At 44.9% G+C, this 16,424-nt stretch overlaps 8 protein-coding genes across 8 annotated transcripts; 5 read left to right on the top strand and 3 right to left on the bottom strand.

Moving 5' to 3' along the window:
- Positions 1-344: 344 nt before the first annotated feature.
- Positions 345-1,488, top strand: BGW36DRAFT_284512 (putative mitochondrial carrier protein; the record flags this gene model as incomplete). Its single annotated transcript, XM_046210244.1, has 4 exons — positions 345-623; positions 743-1,021; positions 1,073-1,209; positions 1,266-1,488. Coding segments are annotated over 4 exons (918 nt in total), but the record flags the coding sequence as incomplete, so codon positions are not given.
- A 407-nt stretch (positions 1,489-1,895) lies between these two features.
- Positions 1,896-2,685, top strand: BGW36DRAFT_366004 (ribosomal protein L18e/L15P). Its single transcript, XM_046214702.1, has 3 exons — positions 1,896-1,960; positions 2,057-2,161; positions 2,242-2,685. The coding sequence occupies exons 1-3, from the start codon at positions 1,957-1,959 to the stop codon at positions 2,649-2,651; spliced, it is 519 nt and encodes a 172-aa protein (XP_046077310.1). The 5' UTR covers positions 1,896-1,956; the 3' UTR covers positions 2,652-2,685.
- On the bottom strand, positions 2,654-4,622 carry BGW36DRAFT_125 (gamma-glutamyl phosphate reductase). Its single transcript, XM_046209316.1, has 3 exons — positions 4,193-4,622; positions 3,981-4,142; positions 2,654-3,931 (listed from the first exon to the last, which is right to left on the bottom strand). The coding sequence occupies exons 1-3, from the start codon at positions 4,491-4,493 to the stop codon at positions 3,018-3,020; spliced, it is 1,377 nt and encodes a 458-aa protein (XP_046077311.1). The 5' UTR covers positions 4,494-4,622; the 3' UTR covers positions 2,654-3,017.
- Positions 4,623-5,078: 456 nt separating this feature from the next.
- On the top strand, positions 5,079-6,785 carry BGW36DRAFT_284872 (putative COP9 subunit 3; the record flags this gene model as incomplete). Its single annotated transcript, XM_046210271.1, has 5 exons — positions 5,079-5,243; positions 5,289-5,525; positions 5,579-6,022; positions 6,075-6,227; positions 6,288-6,785. 5 exons carry the CDS (start codon positions 5,079-5,081, stop codon positions 6,783-6,785), a joined length of 1,497 nt encoding a protein of 498 aa, XP_046077312.1.
- Positions 6,786-7,036: 251 nt separating this feature from the next.
- On the bottom strand, positions 7,037-9,677 carry BGW36DRAFT_392482 (putative ubiquitin C-terminal hydrolase; the record flags this gene model as incomplete). The annotated part of the gene is made up of 6 exons (XM_046217700.1): positions 7,037-7,181; positions 7,236-8,934; positions 8,995-9,268; positions 9,325-9,465; positions 9,515-9,582; positions 9,647-9,677. 6 exons carry the CDS (start codon positions 9,675-9,677, stop codon positions 7,037-7,039), a joined length of 2,358 nt encoding a protein of 785 aa, XP_046077313.1.
- Positions 9,678-10,027: 350 nt separating this feature from the next.
- Positions 10,028-12,649, top strand: BGW36DRAFT_366012 (replication protein A 70 kDa DNA-binding subunit). Its single transcript, XM_046214703.1, has 6 exons — positions 10,028-10,199; positions 10,251-10,402; positions 10,476-10,566; positions 10,622-11,162; positions 11,222-12,120; positions 12,178-12,649. Exons 1-6 carry the CDS (start codon positions 10,156-10,158, stop codon positions 12,269-12,271), a joined length of 1,821 nt encoding a protein of 606 aa, XP_046077314.1. The 5' UTR covers positions 10,028-10,155; the 3' UTR covers positions 12,272-12,649.
- A 123-nt stretch (positions 12,650-12,772) lies between these two features.
- On the top strand, positions 12,773-14,385 carry BGW36DRAFT_285068 (putative ATP-dependent RNA helicase; the record flags this gene model as incomplete). The annotated part of the gene is made up of 3 exons (XM_046210289.1): positions 12,773-14,043; positions 14,096-14,167; positions 14,229-14,385. 3 exons carry the CDS (start codon positions 12,773-12,775, stop codon positions 14,383-14,385), a joined length of 1,500 nt encoding a protein of 499 aa, XP_046077315.1.
- Positions 14,386-14,546: 161 nt separating this feature from the next.
- On the bottom strand, positions 14,547-16,214 carry BGW36DRAFT_284360 (putative nuclear division Rft1 protein; the record flags this gene model as incomplete). The annotated part of the gene is made up of 2 exons (XM_046210230.1): positions 14,547-15,408; positions 15,460-16,214. 2 exons carry the CDS (start codon positions 16,212-16,214, stop codon positions 14,547-14,549), a joined length of 1,617 nt encoding a protein of 538 aa, XP_046077316.1.
- Between the last annotated feature and the right edge of the window lie 210 nt (positions 16,215-16,424).

The following is a 16,424-nucleotide window of genomic DNA, read 5'->3' on the forward strand; positions in this document are numbered from 1 at the left end:
GGTTGTGCGTTTGAGACGCCGTTATTTCGCCTGTCTGCAGTACATCCCTGCCGTCGCCTAGCATTCGAAAGACGAGAGCTTAGCTCTAGAATTCCCACGATGAGCCTCGACCCACAGAATCAGAATTCAAGCCAGCACGGTGATTCCAAAGGGCATGATGTCGAGTCTAAGAAAACCTCGAAGTTCTCAGCATTGGCAGCCGATCCTTTCGCGGTAAGCAAAACTACGCTGTATGCCAGTCGCCGTTACCATCCTTGCAGACCATGATGTCCGGCGAGACGCGATCCGTTTTTCTTCTAACCTAATCGCAGAAGCCCACTTCGTTGTCATTTTTACAGAAGACGAAAAAAAATCTAGCAGAACCTGTAGTTGCAGCGTTCATCGCTGGTGGAGTAGCAGGGGCTGTTTCCCGCACGATTGTTTCACCTCTTGAGCGCCTAAAAATTTTACTCCAAGTTCAGAGTGCCGGCAGGCAAGAGTATAGACTATCGATATGGAAGGCGCTAGTAAAGATGGGTCGGGAGGAAGGTTGGAAAGGCTTTATGCGGGGAAACGGCACAAATTGCATACGAATCATTCCCTACTCAGCGGTTCAGTTTGGAAGCTACAATTTTTACAAAAAGGTAACGATATTCACGTTTACAAGTGCGCCGAACCATTCCTGTGCAAATCCTGGACTGTGTTCCTGACTGCATATCTTCTGTTCACGCCGCTACGCAATGAATACTAACATCTTCATCAGTTCATAGAGCCAGCACCAGGTGCTGATTTAACACCTCTTCGCCGGCTTCTCTGTGGTGCATTTGCTGGAATCACCTCTGTTACAGTGACATATCCACTCGATATTGTTCGTACGAGGCTCTCTATCCAATCAGCCTCCTTCGCGGAACTAGGTCATCAGAACAGCGGCGGAAAACTGCCTGGCATGTTGGAAACCATGATTTTAATGTATAAAAGCGAGGGAGGTGTTCTTGCTTTGTATCGCGGTATCATCCCTACAGTAGCTGGTGTGGCCCCTTATGTAAGTTTGTCTACGCAACTACTGCGGAATTTTCTAACTAATTTCTTATAGGTGGGACTGAATTTCATGGTCTACGAATCCGTGCGAGTCTATCTCACACCTAATGGTGAGAAAAACCCGAGTTCAGCGAGGAAGCTCGCTGCTGGTGCTATTTCAGGGGCAGTTGCTCAAACGTGCACTTATCCTTTGTAAGCCCTCCGTGCTTCGTTGTCTCATTCATCTATATTTATTGATGGAAATCCAGTGACGTCCTCCGGCGGAGATTTCAGATCAATACCATGACTGGAATGGGATACCAGTATTCGTCAATCTGGGATGCTGTTAAAGTTATAGTGGGCCAAGAAGGAATCCGTGGCCTTTACAAGGGTATAGCCCCTAACTTATTGAAGGTTGCGCCTAGCATGGCAAGCAGCTGGCTGAGCTTTGAGATCGTGCGAGATCTACTTGTTGGACTGAAAGAAAACTAGTTAGACCATTGGAGCTCTCAAGTCTTGTGGCGGAAACTATTTTTACAATCCTTTCAAGAGTAGAGTGTGACAAAAGACTCTAATATGAGTGTAATCTAAACTTGGCTAGCCATTAGTTGTATATAAAATACCATGTACAATAATAAGTCATGTTGACAGTACTAATTGGCTGAATAGTAACTGAAACTCCTAAATAAAAGACAACAAGGATGCTGGGGTATTTACAGTAATCAACACTACATACACATCGAGACAATTTAGTAACAAGAACTAACGGATAGACACTAGCCTCTATAGTACTAGCCTACGTTTTCTGGTGCTTGCTCAGGATCCACCCACCGAAAACATACTAGTGTAGGGCTCAGCCCACACACACCCGGTTATCCTCATTTTTGTAGAGTCAAACTCACAGTTTTACCGACGTGCGACAGTAAACCGTGTCCGAGCAACCCAGCACGATCAGGAGCCATGGGTAGGTTTGACAATTAGGGCTTCATCAATCTGGATGAAATGCTACCCTTTTTTCAATGAAATATTATTGTCTGTATTGTACTGACTATTTGACCAGGTATCGACTTGCAGCGTCACCATGTGCGTAGCACACATCGCAAGGCGCCAAAGAGCGAAAACGTCTATCTTCAGCTCTTGGTGAAATTGTACCGATTTCTGGCTCGTATGTGCCCCCATTCTTTAGGATTGCAAAGACGCAGACCAATGTATTAGTTTAACTGACGAATAATAACAATATCCTAGGCCGTACCGATGCCAACTTCAACAAAGTCGTCCTGCGCAGACTTTTTATGTCCCGGATTAACCGGCCTCCTGTTTCTTTGTCTCGCATCGCTTCCAACGTGACCGAGGCTCATAAAGGCAAGACTGTCGTTGTTATTGGAACTGTCACAGATGACAACCGACTTTTGACCGTCCCCAAGTTGTCTGTTGCTGCTCTACGATTCACCGCTACTGCCCGCGCCAGGATTGAGAAGGCTGGTGGTGAAATTCTTACACTTGACCAACTTGCGCTTCGTGCCCCTACTGGCTCCAACACTCTTCTGCTTCGTGGCCCTAAGAATGCCCGTGAAGCCGTGAAACACTTTGGCTTTGGCCCGCATAGCCACAAGGTAATTACTACTGCTAGCTGTAATTACTACATTATTCACTAATTTTTTTTTTTAGAAACCGTACGTACGAAGCAAGGGCCGCAAGTTTGAAAGGGCTCGTGGACGCAGACGGTCTCGTGGTTTCAAGGTCTGAGGTTATCACCAATGGAGGTTCACTCGGACGATTATACTGTCACATGAAATCGATAAGCTATTTTCGCCTGTGCTTGTACCCAAACCTGCAGATCAAGTTTTCAGGCCGATTAAAATTAGTTTCTGCTATGATGGCGCAGTGCGAGGGCGAAGTCTCTCAAATGAATTAAAAATTTTATTTGCCTTGGGCTCAATACGGTTAATGCGAGATGTTCATCAAGACTTTTATCATTAACTTTTGACTGGTGTATTTTGAAGTCTGGTAGTAAATGTCACTCAATGTGTGATTGGCAATGTTTTATGTTTCCACTCCTTTCCTCCAGGCAAGCCGGAATAATCAGCTGCGATGTGACCGTCGCCTTTAATCAGATACTTGTAAATGGTGAGGCCCTCTAGACCGACCGGACCTCTGCTGTGGATTTTGTTTGTACTGATCCCAACCTCCGTACCAAATCCATACCTCATTCCGTCTGCAAACCGAGTAGAAGCATTCCAATAGACCCCGGCGCTATCCACACTAGCCATAAAAGTTTCGGCGATTTCTTTTGAAGATGTAATAATAATGTCGGTGTGCTTGGAGGAATGGGCGTTGATATGAGTAATAGCTGATTCTACGGCCAGCACCTCCGAAGCTTGGGATGATACCGTCTTCACGGCTAGAACAAGATCCAGAAACTCGGTATCATAATCTCCGTCCGACGATTCTTGCAAAAGAACTGCTTTAGCTGGAGGGAGGCTTTTTGTCAGTGCTGCCTTAGAAGTCTCGTCACAACGAAGAGAAACCCCTTTTGCAAGTAAAGCCTCGGCCACGGAAGGAAGAATGCTGTCTAGGGCTTTCTCGTGCACGAGAAGGGTTTCGAGAGCATTGCAAGCAGCTGGGTAATCGGTCTTTGAGTCAACGATAACTCTAACTGCAGTTTCGAGGTTAGCGTCAAGGTGAATATATGCGGTACAAAGCCCGTCTGCATGGCCAAGAACGGGTATCTTTGTGTTCTCCTGGACATATCGAACTAGATCATTGGAACCACGAGGAATAACCAAGTCAATCAACTTGTCTTGTGCGAGTAGTGAAGACACAGCATCGCGAGTTTTAACGAGCTGGATAGCTGGGATAGGAATATCCGTCTTTGACAATGCTGTTGATATCACCTCAGCTATGGCGGTAAATGATTCTGAGGACTCTTTCCCTCCTGTCGCAGTGTTAGAACCAGCATGAGTTCTGGGTAGGAGAGCACAAGCCTTTGAGAATGGCAGCATTCGCCGATTTAATAGACAGAGCAGCAATATTGGCGATGACTTCTGGACGTGCCTCAAATATTATAAGAAGAACCCCTAATGGACAGCTAACTCGTTCCAGAACAAGACCATCATCCAGTAGGGTCCTCATACCCAGCCTGCCCACTTATGGAATATTAGTGGAATTCTGAGCCTATGTGCATTTTTATATATACCTGGGTCTTCAAGGCTCCTGACACTTAGGATTCCCTGTAACATATCTTCATACTTTCCAGGACGTGACAAATCAAGCCTTTTCAATACACTCTGGTTGAGTTCGCCATTTGCAGCAGCCTGACTTGCCGAGAAAACATCTCTAGAATTAGCCTGTAGAATATAGTCCCGGTTCTCCGATAATGCCGTGTGCAGTATAGTCAGCGCATTGTTGCGGGATTCTTCAGAGAGGGTAGCTAGGCGGCGTGACGCTACAGATGCACTCTTTGCAATTTCTGGGGCTGACAGCTCCGTCAAGGACATGATGTGGGTTGTAACAGGTTTAGTCCAAAATGAATAAAAGCATGGAATAATTCGCAAGTACTTTGCGTCCCTTTCTTTTTCTACTGAAATGGATACTGGAGATTGTCGACTTCGTCAAGATAGGAGGGGACGATTTTTGATAGATTATTTTAGTGGAGATTATCCTCTGGTGGACCTCTCAGGATTGACTCATTGGATCAAACTGAAACTTTCATTGACCGGTTAAAGGTACGCACTGCCTAATATGGTATAGAGTATAGTAGACATATTCTGTCACTCGACTGAGTCATGTTTCTTGTATCATATAAAAGTACGCACTAACGATGCATATGGTCAAACAACAGTTCGTTCCCAGAGAAAGAAAAAAAAAGGCACATCGTGCGGGGTACAGTGATAACCGGAAGGCGGTGAGGCAAGCTAAAGTTATGACGCATCGCCGCAGATCCAAAGCTGCTGGACGCCAACAGGTGCGAAATCCATCCAGTTGCGAAATACGAGCTTGGATTTTCAAATGAAGCTAGGTGACTCAAGGCTGTCATTGGCATCGATATTCCTCCCCAATCCAAAATCCCCTCAGAGCTCCCCATGATGGACATACTGCCTCTGCTTCTTTCTTTTCCCTCACAGGCAGCAGCAGCAGCTTCTCATGACGATTACAATGTCCAGGCTCGAGACTTTCTAGCCAATGTGAATGAGCGCCTTCCCATTTACATAGATGGATCGGCTAATAATACTAACGATCTCTTAGAGGTGAGTTTCTACGATGGACTTGCATTCGATTTCTGACAGAGGTAGAAAATCAACCCTTCAACCCATTCCCTATCTTATCTCTTAGTATTGCACTTCCACCTCAAAACTCTAGAAAAGACCCCCAACGATAATGTTTCAACTGAAACGAGACCCGGGAGTGTTTTTTGGACGAGGTCTACAATGTTTTTGAGAACGTTTGAACCAAATCAGATCAAATTTGCGGGGAGCGAATGGTACCGGTTGATGGGGTTTATTGCAACAACAGCTGAGATGGAAAACAAGGTATCTATAGAGGGGAGTTTCTTTTAGTTGTAATTTATGCTAACAGATGACAGCCACTCCTTGCAGTTCGGCCCATCAGAGATGCCATTATTAGGCTAGATCCAACTTGTTCGAGTTTTACCCCAACCCACGTCCTATTGAGTCGCGCATGCCTTTTGGCAAAGGCGTATACGCTCGCGTTACCAATTCTTGATCAAACCATCTATAATTTCTCAACAACAGTCAATAATTTCCACCAAAAAAGCCTACAAAACGAATCAGACATAGATATTGTATCGGATTTGCATTCTTCTGGAGCTTTCCCAAAGACTACTCACACCGACCATTTGCAGTATTTCTTGTATGGCGCGATGATTTACATGGCATTGAAGAAATGGAGTAAAGCACGCCATTTTTTGAGCATTGTTGTCTCTTCTCCTGCCACCAATTCTGTCAGTTTGATTATGGTGGAGGCATACAAAAAATGGGTCTTAGTTAATTTGCTTGAGAAGGGCACGGTAAGAGAAACCCATTTGGTTTGTTCATGTTGCATAGGTTAACATCCATCAGTCTATATCTCTTCCTAAAGTCACTGCGCCCGTTGCAACAAAAGTCTATAAGGCTCTTGCAAGGCCATATGATGCCTTCGCTAGCGCCTTCGTATCTGGTGATTGGGAGAAATTGCGAGCTGAGGCTGAGTTCGGACAATCCATCTGGCGCATGGTAAGTCTTTTGCTTTGTTTCGGTTGTAAGTGGACTTGAAGCTAATATCTGTAAATGTAGGACAAAAATACCGGTCTGGTCCAGCAAGCTCTTCTTGCATTCCGGAAACAGTCTGTTCTTAGACTCAGTGCTACATTTGCTGCAGTTACTACAATAGACGTTGCGAGGCGAGCTCTATCTAATATGATTGATATCAATGCAACTGAGCAATATATTCTATCTCTCGCCATACAGCAACAGATTTTTGCTTCTCTATTGCATTTAACAGGGGAGCAGGAATCTTCGATCATACGCTTTTCATCAAGCCGTAACAAACAGAGCACCGAGCAGGAGACATACTTGGACAGTCACTTATTGTTCCAGCAGCGAAAGCTAGAGTCTCTGGTGCAACATATCCAAGCTAGCGACAGAAAACTAGAACTCGGTAGGGAATATGTCGACTACCTGCGCAGAGGCCAGAGACACAACGACAGTATGTCTAAAGACGGTGTTCAAAGCAGCAGGATGAAAGGGCAAGATATTGACATTGACGAAGATATGATGGGTGATATGCACTAAGGGGCAAAAGATCGTGTGTCTATGATGAGAGGCTGATCCATTAGACCAATTTCACGCCCAACCGATAGCCAAGCCAAACATTTCAATTCAATTAGAGATTCTTAGTGATTTATTGATACAACTGATTTCACTAGATATCTCTTTTTAATATGAATGCCTATTCACTTGTAAAGACTAGGAGTTCTGTGTAATAATTGCAGTATATCCCCTATTGGGGTGATACACCGATACGAATACTGCACTCTTTAGGTCTAAACGCGTGAGAAAATATAAACATAGGCGAATTGCTTCATCTCGTCAACATTGTCAGCCTCCACAACTTTCTCGTCATTGAACAAAACCCAAGAAGTTTGACCGGTGTTTGGGATTTGTTTACGTATGAAGGCAACATAATGTCTGTCAAAGTTAACCATCCTAATTTCCAATTCATAGCATATTATAAACACTTACCCAGCATGAAGTGAAGCCCCCTTATGACATACAAGAGACTGTAGTCTATATTTTGCGGGCAATAATGCGCTGCCAGGCGTTTCTTGTGTAGATGACTCTTTCCCGTTCTTGTTTTGACTGTTTTGTACGTCAACATCCCAGTCATCCGGATGACTGAAAACCCAGTCCAATGCCCTATTAACGTCACCACCGGTTTCTGAAAGAGCAACTGCGGCACGCTCGGGTTCAATTCCCATTTCACCAAGCTGATTGATCTTCTCGGCATCATGTTCTACTGCTCTGTGTTGCGTGCTACTAGACGGCATTGGTTCATCAATGTCCGGGTCCTCCATATGAGCGAAGAGCCAATTCGCAGCGCTTTCTACATCCAAATTTCCCGTTGCATGTAGTGCTTTCTCACATCTGACTTGTGGAAACCCCATGTTTAATAGCTGCTGGAGGGCTTCTGTGTTCGCTACAAAGGCAGAGTTGCCGCCTTCGGGTTCATCTGGAAGGAAAGATTCCGTTGGCAGAGGACCCTGGGATATGTAAGAGCTCAGATCTAAGTCTACATCACCAATCTCTACTGGGATGTTGAGTTTTGTGGGTACCCAGTTTATCAGCTCGAAACGGCGGGCATTTACAACCAATTCCAGAGGAAGAGTTTGGAACAGTGATCGCTTGCGGAAACCCTTGTCACTGCCACAGGCTGGACATTCAAGTTCAACTATTTCCTCTCCAGTGAATATATCAAGGCATTCTTTAATAGTCACCGATTGATATGCATTATCGGGCTTTGCCAGTTCGTCGGAGGGTGCAAGAGGGCGGGCTGGCACTTGAATAGAAATGTTGTCTTGCTCATCATACTTATAGCGAACCTTTTCACAGGCGAGACATTGTATTCGTTGTTCAAGCATGAATCGAAAGCTGTCCACTGGATTTTTGTGTCCACTAGAATGTTTTGACAGTGTCACAAGCTTGAATAAATGTAAGAGAAATTCAAATGCATCCTGCTGTCGCATTGTAGAAAATTCCGGATGGCCACGGCCTATGAGATATTTGAACATCGCAGGTGGTAGCCCCTTCTGATGTGGAACTTCCGTGGAGTCTGGAGTGGCCGATACCATGGTATCGGGTTTGGAATATCGGCCGGAAAGTAACCCATCTGCAAGTTTACGCATCTGAGTTTCAAAATCCTCTGCAGGATTTTCGGTTAATGGCGGCTCCTCATTTGGACGGAAATATCGCTGTTGAAACTCCTCCAAAGAGAATAGGCACTGTACGATGCTAGCCAGATAGCAGCTATTGCCTAGGTTTTTGAGGCCAGTAAAGCCGGCACCAAATATAGGCTGCAATACGTGTCCGTCTTCCGTGGTCATGGAGAACTCCCATCTGAGATTTTGTTCAACCTGCAATTCCATGAGACTTTTTTCGGTTTTTTGGCTCTCGGCTATGTTTATTCCCCAATGTGCCAAATGAGAAGCGATATCTGGATCTGTTCGTTCTTCGTTGCACTTGTAGCAAAATATGTCTGCGCCACCTTCAGGTGTAATGGAACCGAGTTTGACTGCAACACCGTGAGACGAAGTGTCAGCGTGTGCAAGGGCATGAGAATTGCCACCAACGCCTCCAAACTGGCTTCTTCCGCACGCAACATTGCCGCATTCCAAGCATAGCCAAAGATTCTCGTGAAGTTGGCAACCCGAGCATTGATTTAAGCCTAATGATATATGTAAGTGTCGAAGTTCTCAAGAATATATAACTCATTGGATTCAGTTACCAGTGTTCAAGGAGCTGTCTCGATCCTGCTGGACCAAGCAGAGTGTATGCTCACAAGGCACAAATTCTTGTTCCCAGGCTTTTACTTCCTCACGCGTAGAAAATGTCATTGCTGTCATTATTCCTTCGACCACAGTAGCAAGTTTTCCGGTAGGGTCATCAATCTCCTCAGCTTCGCACTTATAGCAGACAACCTTGGTTGCCGTGTCGTAGTGGTCTTCTTCAGTCTCTGCTGAGATGGCTAGTTTTGACATCTTCTGAGGAGGTTCATCACGCTAAGTTCCATCAATCATACTGCTTTGGATTTGATCGAGGATTCTCTTGAACCAACCTGGACCTTTTTTCTTGTCCTCTTGATATTGAGCACTACAGGATGGTCTTTGTGAACACTGTGAATCAGTGCATGGTTTCTCTCCCCAGTACAGCCTCCATTAAAACAGCTCAGGCAAACGTTTAACCCGGTCGAGTCGTCCTGTTCAGTGTTAAAATAATCCCTAAGTGAAGTTGAATTGTTTCCTCACAATCGAATCAAAGCACTGGGTACAATCTTCCCTATAGACAGGTTGTGTAGAGCTTGGAGGCCGAATATCTTAGAGTGTAAGTCGATTTCTCCTTCAAAATGTTCAGGTGGTAAAATAGGACCAATTACATACCTGGACTTTCAATGTGAGGACACAACACCATCTTGGAGGGCTAGGAGAACGGGATAGATTTTCCAAGAGAGAAACGACCTGTAGACGATAAATGAGAGTTATGCAGACAGTTCATAGGTAAATAAGCGGAGGAATAGCTATGTGGTGCCAGTGGTGGTGTGTGAAAGCATGCAATGTATGAGCTGTTGATCACTACGCAATCATAAGCATCAATAATAATACAGCCCGCACTTGCAAGTTCCCACTAGGGCCAGTTCTGCCTAGTGCGGGGCGCCTTCTTGGGACTTCTTCCAAACGCACTAGACTTGTTCAGGCATGAGTGGCGGGAGACGCGGTCGCCGGAAGGGAAGTCGCGCAGACGCGTTGCTTTTTGCCCCATTCAAACAAACTGATAGATGCTGTCTGCTCTTGTGTTGCGCATGAAAACATCGATCAACTAGACAGAAGTAATACTCGTTCTGATAGTCTTTCTGTTCTAAAACATCTAGGAGGGAAAAAAAGAACCCCTTATGGCTTCTGATCCGGCTTCCCACATCTCGGTTGGGTCCCTTCGGTATGTATTGACAACCTCTTGCACGAGCTTCCTTGGCTAACAGTTGTACAGGGCCATCTTCGATGATAATGGCGCCAGTGACAAGGAACCCGTCGTCCAGTGTGTGCAAGTAAAGCCTCTTGCTCCTCAGCCTAATGGTCAGGAGCGATACCGGGCTGTTTTTAGTGACATTTCCAACTATGTCCAGACCATGCTAGCTACCCGTACACCCCCCTATGCACTTCAGGGAGCCCTTGACAGTATCAGTTGAGCTAATCATTACATTTGAAATAACAGAGGCCAACCATTTTGTCACAGATGGGCATTTGAGGAAGGGGTGCCTAGTACGACTCAAATCATTCCAAGCGAACGCTGTCAAAGGCAAAAAGTAAGTAACGATTGCAGAGAGAGAATATCTAAGTCTAGCCTGTTAACAAGTTTAGGATCCTGATCATTTTAGATCTTGAAGTCCTTGCTGAACTTGGTGAATACGAAAAAATTGGCGAGCCGAAGCCACTCGAAGCGAAATCTGCAGACGAGGAAAAAACGACACCAACTGTGATATCCAGTAATGGCTTCTATGGTGCCAAGGCCCATCCCGCAGAGGATGGACTCCGTCAAAGGTCCGAGAACGTTCGCTCGGTATCGTCTCCCGCGCATGCAACCATATATCCCATTGAAGCCATATCGCCATACTCGAATAAGTGGACAATCAAGGCGCGTTGCACAAGCAAGTCAAGCATCAAAACATGGCATCGTAATAACTCGGAAGGGAAGCTCTTTAGCGTTAATCTCCTTGATGATAGTGGGGAAATCAGAGCCACGGGATTCAATGATCAATGTGACCTGCTGTATGACCTTTTCCAAGAGGGCTCAGTTTACTATATTTCAAGCCCTTGCCGTGTTCAGCTCGCTAAAAAACAGTTCTCAAACCTGAACAATGACTATGAGTTGACATTCGAAAGGGACACCATTGTAGAGAAGGTATGTAATCCAGCCCATTAATTGCAGCGAATACAGCAGATACTGATCTATTGAAACAGGCTGAAGACCAACATGATGTCCCTCAAATTCGATTCAACTTCACAAGCATTGGTGATCTCCAATCAGTAGAGAAAGACACGACGATTGATGTCATTGGCATCTTGAAGGAGGCCGGGGAAGCTTCCCAAATTACTTCAAAAACAACGAATCGACCTTACGACAAGCGTGAGCTTACGCTAGTCGATAACACCGGCTTTTCCGTTCGTCTCACTATTTGGGGCAATACAGCTACAAACTTCAATACGATGACAGAGTCAGTAATAGCATTCAAAGGCGTGAAAGTTTCCGATTTTGGGGGGAGAAGCCTTAGCCTACTGAGCTCTGGTACGATGACTGTCGACCCTGACATGGATGAGGCCCATAAACTCAAGGGATGGTATGATGCTCAAGGTAGAACCGACACCTTTACGTCACATGCTTCGATGCCAGGGGCAACAATGTCTGGGGGTGGAAAACTTAGCCAGTACAAGACCATTGCACAGGTCCGAGATGAACAATTGGGCATGTCAGAAAATGCAGACCTCTTTTCTCTCAAAGCAACCATTGTCAACATCAGACGAGAAAATGTGAGCTATCCTGCGTGCCCTTCGCAGGGGTGCAATAAGAAAGTCAGTCAGATGGATCCTGGGCAATGGCGGTGTGAGCGGTGTGATAAAACATATTCTCAACCCGAATATCGGTATATCATGCTCCTCTATGTTAGCGATCATACTGGCCAGTTATGGCTCAATTGTTTTGATGAAGTTGGAAGACTTGTAATGGGCACAACAGCCGATCAATTGATGGAATTGGAAGCAGAGAACAACCAAGCAGTTGATGAGAAGTTCCAGGAAGCTAATTGCCAGACGTGGAATTTTTGGTGCAGAGCCAAAATGGACCATTATGGGGAACAGGCGAGGTATGGGATACTATGATGACGTTTCTTATTGTTACTCGTGCTGATAATGCCGAATAGGGTCCGATACCAAGTCTCTTCCGCCAAGCCAATCAATTATTCGGAAGAAGCCACTCGTTTGTCTGAGCTCATTCAGTCTTACAGCTTAGCATGAAACCTTATCAATGTTGTTTTAACAAGGGCTTTCACTACCTTTCATTACCCATGGACTATGATCATGATTCTCACGCTGTGGTTATTCAAGTCACGAGATGATCATGCTCCTACCTGTTTAATTGTGTTCACGTATCTCAAGTAATTCATCCCCTGGCTAATGACTGTTACTGCACATCAAATTTTCTCGCATTCTAGTGGTATGGATTGGCTTTCTAAATTTCTATAAAGATAACGTCCATGTTTTATTTACAAATTCTTGTGATGGCGCCTGTTAATCAACACTGCAAGTCTACTGGGAACTAGGATTGAAATTAATAATAAATTGCGGATTCGCCAGGAGTAGTTTAGAGTTGGGGTTGCCACTAGGACAAAAATGGAAGAGCTCCAAAAAAAAAGAAAAAAGAAAAGGCTACTCATATTTCGCTTAAGAGTCGCTCTTGTTGTGCAAGACGACCACTCATTCATATTTTAAAAAACCTTCGAAAAACTCCTGCTCAAAATGTCCAAACGATCCAATACCAGTGAACACAAACAGGCAAGAAAACGAGCAAAAAGAGACGAGAACTCTGCCAAATATTCGGACGACTCCGATGGCCAAAAGAATGAAAAAAAGAAATCCAAAAAGGCGTACCGCCAGTCAGAATCGCTAAAGGCCGTTTCCCAAGCAGACATAGACTCTTTTCTAGAGTCCAATAAAATAGAAGTGTCAGACCCTATAGAAGGAGAGCAAATCTTACGACCTATCATATCGTTCGAACATTTACCCGACGAAGGCGATGCTATATACAAACCCCTCCGGAATTTCCGTGCACCAACATCAGTACAAGCCGCAACATGGCCATTTTTGTTTTCCGGACGCGATGTAATTGGCATCGCAGAAACAGGAAGTGGAAAGACTTTGGGGTTCGGGCTGCCCTGCCTTAGGAAAATGGTTTCCTTGAAGAACAAAAAAACGAAGCCCTCGTGTCCAAAGGCTGTGATTATAACGCCTACTAGGGAGCTTGCCATGCAAATCCACGAGCATTTAGAGAAGTACGCCTCACCTCTGGGCATCAAGACAACATGCATTTTTGGTGGAGTCAAGAAGGACGATCAATGGGAGGCATTAAAATCCGCTACTGTTGTTGTCGCCACTCCTGGTCGTTTGAAAGATCTCCAAGGAGAAGGGTCGGTGAATCTGGGGAAAGTGAAATACTTGGTACTTGATGAAGCGGATCGAATGTTGGATAAAGGGTTTGAACAAGATATAAAAGAAATCGTTGGCACTATGCCCGTCTCAAAAAGGCAAACTGCGATGTTCACAGCCACATGGCCAGTCGCTGTTCAAAATTTAGCAAAAAATTTTACCCAGAATCCGATAACGATCACTGTTGGCGGCAAACCATCTGCAGATCCTCGTGCAAACACTCGCATAAAGCAGGTTGTCGAAGTACTATCTCCTCGAGACAAAGAAACTAGGCTCCTACAGATTTTAGGGCAACTGCAAAGGAAATCATCTGAGGACAGAGTCTTGGTGTTCTGTCTTTACAAAAAGGAAGCCACACGGATTGAACGGTTTATCCAATCCAAGGGTTACCAGGTTGCTGGCATTCATGGGGATTTGAGCCAAAGTGATAGATTTAAAAGCCTGGCCGCCTTCAAATCCGGCGCTGTTACAGTTCTCGTGGCTACAGATGTCGCAGCACGAGGTCTTGACATACCCGAGGTGAAGACGGTGGTTAATGTCACCTTTCCTTTAACTATTGAAGACTATGTACATCGGATTGGACGGTATGTGGTTCGCCTTTTCTGTGTATTGTATTCGACAGCTAACCAATTATAGGACTGGACGGGCTGGTGCTGATGGCCATGCTATCACACTCTTCACGGAAAATGACAAAACACATTCGGGGGCGTAAGTTTCACATATTCTTTGCATTATTATAGGAGTAAGAAGAAATCTCTAACTTCTTCAGGTTAATAAACGTTTTGAAGGCAGCGGGGCAGGATGTTCCTGAGTCGCTTCTCAAATTTGGTACTACTGTCAAGAAGAAGCAGCACGGTGCATATGGGGCGTTTTTCAAAGATGTGGATACAGCTAAATCCGCAACTAAGATCACTTTCGATGACTAGCCTACTTCTCAGGCTAGGGCGCACACGTTTTGGTATTTCGTCAAACCTGAAAATAGCTTTTGACCTGTGCTAGTAGAAATTCTCGCTCTGAAAATAGACTTTTTTTGGTTGTCAGCAAGTGAAGGTGGAATTGAATGTGGAATTAAATGTTTTGAGCCCACTCACGCCATGAGGCCACAAAGTGCCGCAAAACCCAGTGTAAAAACGTAATGGTATAAATTGCCGTATAATGAAGGGCGTTCCACCAGTCCTCGAGAAGCCGCAAGAACCAATACGCCGAAGGTTTGAAGCTTAGGGCTAAATTCTGAAATCTTCAAGTCTGAGCTGCTTTGACGTAGGTATTTCCGTATGTATAAAAAGCTCCAGATTGTCCTGATCGACATATTAAGGACATTCGCCCACACTAGGCCGACGGCTCCCGATTTTGCAACATTCAAGAGCAAGAAGGAAGCTAGGCAAAAGCAAGCAGAAAACACACTTAGCCACACTGCATGCCTTCGCATATCCGAAGGGCCTGCTGAAGCAGATACAAACGCTTCGGTGATTCCATTGAAAGCCAAAAATGGTATATAGCAGCAGTATGTCGATAACAACTCTTGAACTTTTGGTGACATCCAACGAGAACCGATCATGAATTGAAGCAATATAGGAACTGTGCTGGGCCCGATTGATAAAACAAGGATGGCAAATATTGAGTATGCCCGAAGCACGTCGATTAACTGTGATTTAGCGGCTTCCACACAAGTTTTGTGTTCGTGATTGTTCTTGTCACTGGAATTGAGATGTCCTGTCCATGCGTTCCGACAGCTTTCTTCAATAGGCTGAAAAACCATGCGTGCAACGAGGCCACCGTAATTCGATGCTAAAGAATAAATGCCTTGGTCTTCCAGGGTCGAGAAAGCAGCAAGTATCATTGAATCGCCCTGGGTGAGAAAGTGCTTTACAACGGATTGAAGATACAGATTGCTACCTAACCAAACAAGGCGACGCGAGAACCTATCCAAAATATACTCGAGTCCAGATCTGTTGTGTTATTTAGCAAACATCGTCCAAGGAGGGAGAATCTTTTCATACTTTGACTGAATCGGTGTAAGCCAAAAGGAGAAGTGCTTGGACTCAAAACGCGCCAGTATTTGCCATACATACCCTAAGAACAAGGCACAAGCGAAAGCTAGGTAACCCAGTCCGAATGGCAGAATACCAATATCCCAACCTTTTAAAGCTGCCAGGATACTCACACCACATGTCATTATGCTCCGTGCAAAAGCTGCCAGCATTTCTACCGTGGCCCTTTCTTTGTATAGCATCCGTTGTTGGACTACTGCAAAAAAGGGTTCTGTTCCAAGTTCGATAACGCAGGACAAGCCAACTAGCTGCAGACTCGTGTAAAAAAATGGAATTGAGATAGTCTCGTCCTTTGCCCATGAACGGTAGAAAATTGCCAATAATCCAGATAACGGGACACCGATAATCATAGCAAGATAGGACATGTTGACCACCGTTTGAGATGAGATAGAGTCGCCTTGAGTGCGTTCACGCTCACGGCCCTGATGATCATCCTTCAAAGATGAGGCAGTCACAGGAGATCTAGACAGAGGCTCTCGTTGAATAGCAGCACGCACGCATTCCCTAGAGAAGAATAGAACTGTGATATAATAAAGTTCTAATTGCGTAGCAACGCCAAAGACCGCGGGAGACAAGTGACGCAAAACCAGTTGGTTTGAAGCGAATGTCAAGACGCGTGATACCACTTGAATTAATATCAAATAACTTGTACCATGAGCCAATGATGGCTGAGCTGGTTGGTTGCTATTCTTGTTCTCGACCATGATGAGTAGAGATTTGATTTAGAGTTTATAGTCCTGCTCCAAGTAAAAAGATGATGGATTTGTTGGATTATTATCCTCCTAGGACCAATTAGCATACCGGGTGCTATGAGACATGAATGAAAGGCATCATGCAAAAAAGCGAAAATGCAATTGTTATGAAGAGAGCTCGGATTTTGTAGTAATGGCCGTTGACAGCAAAAGCCACATAAG

Source organism: Talaromyces proteolyticus, assembly GCF_021365285.1.
Source record: "Talaromyces proteolyticus strain PMI_201 chromosome Unknown BGW36scaffold_1, whole genome shotgun sequence".
Lineage (NCBI taxonomy): Eukaryota > Fungi > Ascomycota > Eurotiomycetes > Eurotiales > Trichocomaceae > Talaromyces > Talaromyces proteolyticus.